An 11352-nucleotide genomic window follows, 5' to 3' on the forward strand; every position below is an offset into this window, starting at 1 on the left:
ATGTTCTTCACTGTTTCCCACCCAAACTCTTTCCTGGGGTCTAATGACAGAAAGTATCCCAAGTTAGATATTCGAGGAGGGGCTAGGCGCTAGTGGGCCCGTTCTCTAAAGACTGCGTTTCCACCTAGTGTTAAGAAAAGTAAGTGATGGGACCAGAGCAGGATCCCTGAGTTCCAGGGGTCTTCCCCATCTCTATCTCTAGCACACCCGGTGCCTCAGAGCCGCGCTGGAGATCAGCCCATGGGAGTGGCTCCTGGGAGGGAGCAGAGAGTAGGAGAGGAAATGGGAAAGCAGGGCACCCTCCACCCGAGGAAGCATCCTGGCTCTGCGGGGGTGGTTCCAGAGCACAGACACAAACAGACAGATTCAAACACACATAGACAGATTCAGACACACACACAGAAACCCACACGCCCATGGGGCGCTTCCCTTCCCCTCAGGCACCCACCTCCCATCCCTGGACTCCCCAGGCCTCTCAGTAGAAGCCATCCTTGGCCTGGCTTCTCACAATGTCTGAGAGAGATGCTGTCCCCCTCCCCATTTCCAAGCTGGCTACTCCAATGAGAGGGATGCGCACATGCCTCCAGCCTGGTCCCAAGGCACACCATCACCTCCAGAGGGAAGCATGAAGTTAGGGAGCCTTCCTTCCCCATCCCCATCCCCCAGGCTGGAGAGAAGGCAAGGGGCCTTTTACCAGTTACAAGGAAGAAGGGTAACAAGGACTCAGGGTCTGAAGGGGTGGGCACTGGGCAGAACTTGAGTTGTTCTGGCCTTGGTTCTCTAGCCCCTTCTGCTCCCCCCAGAGGCCAGTTCTGTGGCAGGGCAGGCTGGTAGGGCTTGTTTACATGACTGAGTTATTAACACTCCCTTCCTCCCCCCAGTTCTCCTAAGGGGTAGCCTAGACCTCAGTGTGCCAAGGGAAGTGATTGTGGAGGGTCTAAAGCAAATGAGAATCCCAAGGCCCCCATCCCCATCCTCCCACTCACTGGCTTCAGGAATGAAGATGGTTGGAGTGTGCCTGTGGTCCCTGAGATTTGTGTCCTCTGGGTTCCTTCCTCAGTGGCTGGCTGCTTGTGGGAAAGTCCTGTGGCTTGGAGCCTGGAAGAGCCAGCAGAGCAGGGCAGGGGGGTGGCTTGTGACTGTCATCCCCAAAGACCTGAAGAGTGTCCCAAGGGAACAGAACAGATACCTCTCCTACCCTACCCCAGTTGCCATTTCTGTTTTGTCAAATCTAGCCCTGTGCTAGACCAGGGCTCTCAGGACAGGCTCCTGAAATGCCCAGGGACATGTGGGGGGAAGAGGGGTGTAAGGATCCCCTTTCTACCCTCTCCTAACCCCTCATCCTACTCCCACAGCCGATGCCACAGGCCCACAGAGTCCTTGTAGCCGGCTGATCTGTGTCTGAGGACAGAGCAGAGCTGAGAAGACACACAAAAGACACAAACACAAAAGGAAAGCCACACAAAGCATGGACACAATGCTGGACTCATGGTCAAAGACAAGCTGACCCGCACCCCAAGACGCATGTGGGCCCAGCCCCAGACCCACACTGAGCCCTCAAGCAGGACACACGCAGTGATACACACACTCACGCTGACACACACAGCACCACTCACAAACCAGCTGCCCTCACTCGTCCCCACAGCCCCTTACCTGGGCAAGCACAGTGCCCCTCGGATGGAGCAGCCCCCTGCCCAGGGGAGGGCAGCAGGCGGGGGCGGGGGAAGGAGCCCCGGAGAGTCAGGCCAAGCTGCCACTAATCCGGGCGGGGAGAGGGGGGGCACCCACGTCAGAGCGGGGACTGCCGGGTGGAGGGCATCTGAGGACATCCCCTCCCACACACGCGGCCGTCTGGGCACCTAGCCCTACTTCCCCAGCCCCTCCATCCTTCAGACAGCTGAGGCCGGCCTCCCCCTACCCTACCCCCCACCCTTGTGGCAATGCCTGGGGTGGGGCACAGGGGGGGGGAGGGGGAATACCAGGGAGAATTCTCCCAGGACCTGAGGGGAGGGAGAAGAGGAAGGGAAGTCTGGAGATGCTTTTGGAGCCAGGAGGAAGCTCAGCGGCAGATGCCACCCTCCCCTCTTTGCCCACCCACCCACATCCCTGACCTAATTCCTCTTCTCAGTCAGCACCTCCCCAACCCCCTTCTTCTTCTTCCTCAGCCCCCACCCCTAAAATCTAACCACCCTCTTAGGGAATGCACCCTCCATTCTGCCCAGGGCTCAGAACCTTTCTACCTAGCAACAGCAGTCCTGTCCCATCATTTCCTGAGGCATCCTCTTGCCACAGCTTCTGTCCCAAACTCAGGTAGAAGATGCCCCTGTCCTTGGTGGGTAGGATTAAGGCAGGAGGTGAGAACTTTGGGTACCTCTCTCTTCAAATTCCTCAAGGGTGGTGTAGTGCCAACAGGACTCCCCACCTAAGCCTGGGCTGGGGTCATGTTGAAACAAGGGGCTAATTACGTGGCTGAGATTGGCAGCTAAAAATACAGCAGTGGGACTATGTGTGTGCTGGGTACGTGGAGGCGAAGAGGAGGGAGACTGGGATACAGAAGGGCCACAGGCCCAAAGGGAGAGTGAGGGGAGATGAAGAGAGAGGCAGTGAGATAGAGGACAACCTTGAAGACCTAGGGATAGTGGGGAGATGAGGGGATGGGAAGGGGGGGGAGGAAACAAGAAGGAAGAAGAACTTTGGGAGCTTCTGAGAACCTGGAGGAAATGGAGTTTATTAGGACCAGGCAAGGTGCAGGTAGGGTGACTGAAGAGTGAGCCCAGACCATACTTCCTGAGGGGCTGCTACCAAGGCCACCAGAAGTAATGCTTCCAATGCAGCTGGTCTTGACTCTTTCATCTGCCTACTCAGTGCCCAGCATGGAGCATGGAGCATCCATGTCTCGGGTAGATTGTCTGAGCCAAGGCCCAGGCCTGATCCTGCCTGGGGAGGCAGTAGGAACATTGGTGAAAGTAGGGAAGGTTGGGGCCTTCCTCAAGAGGCTAGGACAGAGGGGGTAAAGGGTAGACCAGAGACTCCACCCAAAGGGAGGCGGTGCTGGACAGAGGATGGGCCTCAATAACCCTCAGAGGGACAGTGTAAGCTTTGATGGAAGGCCAGCCACCACCCAATGCCCAGAGCCTCAGGATCACATGTGCACTTGGCCAGAAATGCCCCAGAACTTGGAATTCTCCTTGCTGCTTCTCCTCTGCCCCAGGACACCTTGGATCCCTTACAACGGCAGTCAGCCATTTATCAAATATGTATTCTACAGAGATGGACATTTTCAAGGAACTGTGGTGGACACCAAGAAGATACAGAGCACAGAGATAAAAGCACCAGCCACCCCAAACCCTGAGGAGCTTATAATCACTTAAGTGCATTTGGATACTTTTATCTACAAACATTCCTTAAGGCCTGCTGGGTGTCAGGCCCTGTGCTAGGCTCTCTGGGTAATTGTTACAGGGAGTTAAGTCTATTAACACATGATTACAGGTTCTTCTAACCCCACCCTGAGGAAGGCCAGAGGGCTTCACAGAGGAGATGATGCTTAAACTGACAGAGAATAAGTCACTCTTCACTACAGAGCCACACACTTCAACAGGTATTTCACTTACCATTTGTCAATTACCATTTGTCCCCAAACTGAGACATAAGAGTGAATAAGATGCCAGTCTGTTCTTCAAGTTACAATTCCACTGTTAAAATATTAAAATGTGCTCTGTGCAAGAGGTGATGAGCAGTGGACTCTAAGGACTTCCTAGAGGAGGTGATATGGTCCTAGAGTTTTGAAGGTCACATAGGAAAAGAACAGAGGTAGGAGGATATCAAAAGCAGCCACCAGCTGTGTGGAGGTACCCAGCAATCTGCTGATGAGCTGGGCAACTCTGATTAGTTGGGGTATACTGAAGGCCAGTTGGGTGGGAAAGGTAATGAGTACATCAGTGAAGCCCAGGATTTACGTATGCTCATCATAAGGCCAGCGATCAAACGCCACAGGAACTTGAGGGGCTGATGAGAGAGGAAAGTCTTCTGAGAAAAAGCAGGTTCTGAAAGATGGTCAATGACAGTGGGAGCACCACCACTTGAAGGGCAGGAGAGTCATACAGCCTGAGCAAAGCCCCAAGTGGAGCGAGTGCAGTGTCCCCAGGAGACAGGAACAGGAGCAAGCGTGGCTGAGAGTAGGCTTTGTGGGGCAGGGGATGAGGCTGGAGGGGTGCGTTGGAGGTCATGGAGCCTTAAGAGTCACCTCAGCAAAGGGGTCCCAGGAACCCTCTTGCCTCCTTGAGCACTCCTTATAGGGATGAGTCAAGTGCAGACCCAGCCAGTGATCCCTTCACTACTGAACATCAGGCCTCGCTCCACCTTGCTTTCCTTTGAATGTTCATTTCGTTTTTGCCTCCTAATTCTATGTTTTGGAAATCATGTGTGTTCACTCAGCTCTGGCGTGTGGATGCCCTGGTCCATCCATCCCAAGGGCAGGCATGCATCAGAAGACAGAGTATCTGTCTGATGGGCAATCTTCATGGACAAATTGCCTCAAATTTCTGAGCGCTGATATTTCTGTCTATAAAATTACACCTCACAGACTTTCTGGGAGGACTCAAGGGAAATATTCTCCATAAACGGCCAGCAGATCCAGCACACACCAAATGTGGAGTACTTTGCTCTCTGATTCCTAGGCAAGAAGCATCTCACTCCAATACTGCTTTGCAATGGATAGGTACACTGACTGAAGCCAGACTGCCAGTTCTAAGTCCGGTTCTGCCACTGCTGGCTGTGTAACCTTCACCAAATTCCTCACCCTCCCTGTGCAGCATTCCCATTGTAAAAATGGAGATTATAACAATAGAACCTAGACCATGAGATGATTGGATTATAGTGATCTATATCAAGGGTCAATATCAAGAAGATAAAGATTCTCACCACTGGACCAATTGGCAGCATCAGGATGGATGGTGAAGATTGAGATTGTTCACAGCTTTAGTCGGCTTGGCTCCACAATCAACTCTTGGCACCAGCAGCCAGGAAATTAAAAGGCACATTGCCATGGGAAAGTCTGCTGTTAGGGACCTCTCCAAAGTACTGAAGAGCAACAGTGTGTCTCTGGAGACTAAGGTGCGTCTGATACAGGCCATGGTCTTTGCAATCAGTTGTTATGCGTCAGAGAGCTGGACAATGACCAGGGAGGATAAAAGGAGAATTGATGCTGTTGAGCTTTGGTGTTGGAGAAGAGTGTTGAGGGTACCATGGACTGCTAAGAAAACAAACGGATTCATCCTGGAGGGTTAAACCGGGCTGCTCCTTGGAGGCAAGGATTCTGAGGCTTCGTCTGACATACTTTGGTCATGTTGTAAGGAGAGACAGGTCCTTGGAGAGGGACATCATGTTTGGGAGGGTGGAGGGCAGGTGCAGGAGGGCAAGTCCCTCTGGGAGGTGGATTATTTGGTGACTGGGGCAATTGGGATGTGTGTCGGAGACAAAGAGATTGGCACAGAACAGAGTTTAGAGCTGTTGTACATAGGGTCGCTATGAGTCGCAAGCAACTCGACGGCACATAACAACAACATATCAAGGGTTGACAGCGGCATCTCGTGTGTGACGATTGTACTCTAGTGTGGTCCTCGTCGCCCTAGATCATTCTGCATGGTGTCTGGTACCTGGTAGATGCTCTAGATTTTCTGAATGAATAAATGTGGAGGAAAGAGAACACGCTGATACAAGGAGACACTATGACAGGAAGCCAGAGAGCACCAATATGTGAAAAGCTAAACCACCCAGCAGCTAAACTGCCCCAGCAGATTAAGTGCCTCCCCCGAAATAAAACCCAGCTAATCCCCACACCAAGAGTTAATCCACATTCTCTCAGGCCACTTCGGGTTACCACCTCATTTCCCTTCTTTCTATCCAATCTTCTCACTCATCTCTGCTTAATCAAAAGTGAGGAGAGCAGGCAGAAGGGTTAAAAGAGGGGCCGCCCAGGGACACAGCCATGAGACCAGCATCCAGGGACAGGAGAGGGCGGAAGCAAGGTTGCTGGCCGCCTCAGGGTTTAGAACAGGGGATGGAACGGACCCAGACCAGGCCTAGCATGGGTGTCAGGATAGCAGAAGGCCAGGTGAGGAGAGGGCAGTGGCTGAGGCAGGGGGAGGACTAGGGTTCACTCTTGGAGGGGAGGGCCGCATGGTTCCCGCAGCCAGCCGGCGGCCAGGCCCCTCCCTGGGCGAGGCTCGGGAGAGCCTCCAAGCCCCGCCCTCTTTGACCTGGAAGCTGAGGGCAGCCGAGACCATGGCTGCTGCTGCCCTCTTGTGGTCATAGCGGTGCAATGCTCCCTCTGATCGCCTAAGAACTAAAGGGCCCAGGTGTACCCTAGACCCCCGACTCTCAATGCAGGCTCAGGGAGGAATCAGGTCTCCCCTGACCCAAGCTGTACACAAGCTCAACATCCTCAGCTGACTAATGTGCTTTCCCAAATTCCTTCCACACTTCTGCTACCACTGGTTTCTCTGTCGCACAACTGTACCTTCCAATCAAGCTCTAATCCTGTCTTCTGAGGGCCTCCCTTTTCAGGACTGTTCTCAGGACTTCCAAAGAACTCTCCCATCACTACCCTTGACCCAGGATAATTATTTGTGGATCCTCTGTCTCCTCCGGAGGACTGTGGGCTCCCCTGGGCCCTGTCATTTTAGCACTAGTCCTCAGTATGCCATTTAAGAATTGCTTGATGGTTGGTGTTTGATGGAGTGGGATATAAACTAGAGGGAACCAAACACTTTCATGACTGTTTTTTAATCAAAACATTCACAAGCCTGACCTCATTCACCAAAACAAAACATACAACCAGAACACACACACACACACACACACACACACACACACACACACACAGGCCTTAGAAAAGGCCTATCAAGTATCTTGAAAGAACAGAGTTGGGTGGGCTTTTGGTTTCATTTGCAGGGGAGGGGGTGAACTCTGGTCCCATACCTATGGATGAGGAAGGCAATAAATTAAACTCTGGGTCAGCCTGCTTTGGTACATTGTGGGTGTATCCCTGGGTATGGCCCCTGGCAGCACCTGCCCCTGGTCCTTAACCAACAGCAGAGGCCAAGAGGGGCAGAGCTGAGGCAGCTGATGCAGGCAGGCCAAATCTGATATGCAGCCGAAGGTCCCTTCAAAATGGTCCCCAGCCTCCTGCAGTGCATGAGGTAAGACTGGCCCAGACTTCTCAGACTCTAGCTGTCCATGTCCAAAAGTATAGTCTTCTTCCTTGTCCGAACCTTCAGGGAGCGTGAGGTTCCCTGGGGAGAGAGGCCAGGTGTCCATGAGAGAGCTGGGCTTTGAGAACCTGGGCAGCCTACCTCCACATCTTTTTTGTCACTGACCTCTCGTGCCAGTGGCTTCCTCTTGACCACACGCAGGCTCTGGCTACGGCTTAGGGGCTTCTCGCGGGGTCGGGCTGGTGGCTTGGGGATGGCTTCAGTATCTGACCAACACTCATCCTCTGTATCACTGTCTTGCAGGCCCCCTGCCCGGTACCCTGTGTGAAGGACATAGAGACAGGGTGAAGCAAAGCACAGCATTTCTACAATTTAGAGAGCCAGGACTGAGTCAAACCTTCCTCCAGACCTGGGTGAAGTCACAATTTGCACAGAATGAAACCATTCCTCCCAGGACAGCTAGGGGTTCCTCTGCTGTCCACTCACCGATGGGTGGTCTCCGATGGGGCACTTGGTCTTCCAGGTAGAGGGGATCTTGGTAAGTGGAGGCAGAAGTGTCGGGGATAGAACGCAGGTCCTGCATGGAGAAGCTCCGCAGCCTGCCAGCCAGTGCGCCCTGACTCTGTGAGGGAGGGGAGCTGTGAACCCACCTGGGAGGAGTGAGAGGCGCTCCGAGCGGGCAACTGACCAGGGCAGTCAGGGTCCAGCTGACACAGAACTGAAAGGAGCTCAGCAATTATCTAGCTCCAGGCCTTTGTGGCACCCACAAATATTCAAGGCCCAGAGAAGAGGAACAACCTGCTCACAATTGGTGTCAGATCCAGGAACCTAAATTTCCAGCCCTATACTCCTGCCAATACCCCACCTATCATCTTCTCACCCCTGTTCCCAAAACTACTATCTCTTGGCTCCCTGACTAAGGAGCTGGAATCACCCAAAAGGCCCTGTGGTGGGATGCAAAGGTTGCTGGAGTGCTAAAGGGCCAGCACCTTGGTGGCGGCTTGCACAGCAGCTGAGGCAGCAATGTTCAGGCTCCGCTTTCCAAAACTGAGCATCGTCTCGTAACTGCGTTCCTTGGCCTGCACTATATAAGTATCAATCTCCTGCAGACACAGGGAAAGAGAGTTCAGAAGGTTAGCTGCAGATATTTCTCTATTGCACACCCCAGAGAAGCTCCTGGTCACCATGCTTCTCAGGTCTAGCCCCATCCACGATGCCCAGGAGCTATCGGTAAAGAGCCAGAATATGAAGGGGAAGACTTATGTCATCAACCATGGCCCTAATAGGCCACTCACATGCATATCTTATTTGACCACTGTGGCAGATGAGAAAGGCTAGCCTCTGCCAAGGTCTCACAGTTAAATGAGCAGAAGGCCTGGGACTAGAACTAAGTGTCTCCAAGCCCTGAACCAAGGCTCTTTCCCGCAAGTGTCCCCTGATGCCTGTATCCTCTCAGCCCCCGGGGTACCTTCTCATGGCGGGACAGGGCTGGGTGGACAAACTTGCGGTAAAGCAGGCTGGCTCCCTTGGTATAAGGTGAGAGCAGCCACAGCACAAAGGCCATCTTGATTTCATAGTAGAAAGGGAACCTGCCAGAGCATAGAAGAGCAAGTAAGGTGAGGAGTCAAGCCAAGCAAGGGTGGCTCTCCCACCCCTCAGCACGCCTACTCCTCATACCAGGAGATGAAGATGTCTGTGAAGGTCTCCACCGACATGAAGAGTGCAAAGACAATCCAGTACATCATCCACCGGACCTGCAGGAGACAGAAAGGTCAGACATTAGCAGCTAAGCCTCTTCCTTCCACCTGGCAGGCCCAGCACAGAGATTCTAAAGAGCCTGAGTGCTGTATTCCCTCAGCAGCTTGGCTGGCCCTGGACAGGCACCCTGAGAAACTGCTGTCCACACCCCCAAGGGCTTTGCCCACATGATCTTCTAGTCACCCCAAGGCCTGGGCTGGCATCCCTCACTCCATTCACTCCCACAAGCGGGTCCTTCTCTTTCCCGCTGCACTCAGGATATGCCCCAAGATCTGTCTGTGGAGGAAGGGAGGCCAGCTCAGAGGTCCCCCGATCACCAAGTTACCATGTCCTGTGGGTGCTAAGTCCTGTGACATGCACCCTTCTCCCCTACTGTTAGGCCAACCTGCTCAACCCCAACCTTCTCCATCCCTGCACTCACATATTCACGAATGTTCTTGGTCTTCACAGCCTTATAGGAAGCATAGGCAGGATAGAGCATCCCAAATGCCAGCCTGGATGAGCATTTGAGAAAGAAAGGAGAGGCAGTGTGAGGGACCCCATGTCCCACCCCAACCCCGCCAGGTGACTACCTCCCTCATTGTGTACAAAGTGGCAATGCCTGCCCTGTTTTTCCCGCTTGGCTTGCACAACCCGCACCTGAGTCAGCGCCCTAGAGGCCGCCTCCCCCCCTGCTGTTTACAAACACCCCAAGCCTGTCCAGGCCTGCACCAGTGGCCCATGGGTACATGATGGAGAGAGCACACAGCCACTCAATGAACTGGGTGGGAGGCAGATTATGCAGAGGTGAGAGCACAGGTGTCCCCCTCCCATGGGCATGTAATCAGGCCCAGGGCCACCAGACCTGGCACTGCCAGGTTGCAGACAGGGATATTCGAGCCAACTGCCGGAATACTCAAAAGGTGAGGATTAGGACAGAATGGGGAGGCTGAGGCCAGATTGGTGAGTCACGTGGCTGCTCGGTTGCGCAGTAGACACCTGGATTCTCCGCCCACAGCGTGCCACAACACTTGTGTTTGCCAAGAGACGGAGAGCAAGCCTGTGACTCTCCGCCCCACGCACTCTTCTGCATGTGTATGGAATGCAAGAAGGGTCGCCATCTCCCAAGTTTTCTTGGGGCTGGGGAAGGGGTGGGGAGGCGGATGTAAACCACGTGATGCTTAGAAGCCTGTAAACTGGCCTACTAGTCCGTTAACTCTTTGCAGTGAATGGTGGGAGGCGGCGTAGAAGTGTGATGCAGCTCAGAAAGACACCTTTCCGATGTTTTTCCAGTAGGAAGTCCCAGATGTTTCTAGCTCCCACCCCAAGAGCAGGCTGGTACCCTGGGAATAGGGAAAAGTTAAAAGAGGCCATACTCACACCACCAGACGACAGATCAACCGGGACACCATCGTGGCAGCCTTGGTGTCGAGCGGAACCCCCCCAAGAAGACGCCCAGAGGGACGTCTTCAGTGGAGATGCAGAACCCGAGGGTGCGTCCGGCTCTCAGTTCACGGACGGCCAGAACCTCGGCCCACTCTCTCCGAAATGCTGGGAGCCTCAGGAGTGCAGAGGCCAGTGGACCGGGGACGAGGCAGCCCCAGCAAGCCCAGGTGAGAGCGGGCCTCTCGGGCAGTTACGGTTCCCCCGGGCACTTCCTGTCGCAGAAAATCAGGCGTTAAGCCCTCGTGCAGCTTGTTCCTGATGAGGAGTGGTGGCTCGCGGCCTTCGCCGGTGCGGATCCTCGCCGCGGCCGTGTCCCGCAACTTGCACCGGCCTCGGGGGCGGAGTTTGCAACTCACTTGAAAGTTGCACGGAACTGCGCTCTGCCCAACCCCTGGGCTCCGGAGCTTGGCGCAGGCGCAGAGCGGCCCAGGGCGGGGGCGGGGCTGAGGTCAGGGTCGTGAGAAGCCCTCCCCTTAAAGGGGCGGTGCGTGCCGGCCTCCGGGATGGGTCCCGGATAGGCGAGATGAAACCAGCAAATGAGATACTAAACTAAACCCACTGTAGTAAAGCCACGCAATTCTGATTCAGAGACCCTTCATCGGTTTCTGGGAACATAATTTTTATTATTATTATTATTATTATTAAATTTTATTAGTTTTAATGAACATTTACAGGGATTTTGGGTTTTCATTCCTTCATTACTGCACCGTTCTCTCTACCCTCCTCCCCAGTTTGTTCTTCTTCCCCCGCCATCCGAATGTCTGTTTTAATTGTCCAATTGCCACCGTGCTTGTCAAAGCCAGTTCTGATTAATCTCCTTTGTCAGTGTGTCCTTTGCCATTCCCTATCACTCCTCCCTGAGAGAGTCTTCACCCTGATTCATAAGGAAAAGGGGATGGCGTATTCTCTTAGCTACTTCCTACTGAAAAGGGATGCTGTGGGTTTCAGGGTGAAGATC

At 53.7% G+C, this 11352-nt stretch overlaps 1 protein-coding gene across 1 annotated transcript; it reads right to left on the reverse strand.

The window, feature by feature from the left end:
• Nucleotides 1-7226: 7226 nt before the first annotated feature.
• On the reverse strand, nucleotides 7227-10409 carry REEP4 (receptor accessory protein 4). Its single transcript, XM_006884820.1, has 8 exons — nucleotides 10329-10409; nucleotides 9391-9463; nucleotides 8889-8965; nucleotides 8680-8800; nucleotides 8201-8314; nucleotides 7698-7833; nucleotides 7377-7531; nucleotides 7227-7292 (listed from the first exon to the last, which is right to left on the reverse strand). Exons 1-8 carry the CDS (start codon nucleotides 10358-10360, stop codon nucleotides 7227-7229), a joined length of 774 nt encoding a protein of 257 aa, XP_006884882.1. The 5' UTR covers nucleotides 10361-10409.
• Nucleotides 10410-11352: the final 943 nt, after the last annotated feature.

Source organism: Elephantulus edwardii, unplaced genomic scaffold, assembly GCF_000299155.1.
Source record: "Elephantulus edwardii isolate Elephantulus edwardi_28Jun2011 unplaced genomic scaffold, EleEdw1.0 scaffold00038, whole genome shotgun sequence".
Lineage (NCBI taxonomy): Eukaryota > Metazoa > Chordata > Mammalia > Macroscelidea > Macroscelididae > Elephantulus > Elephantulus edwardii.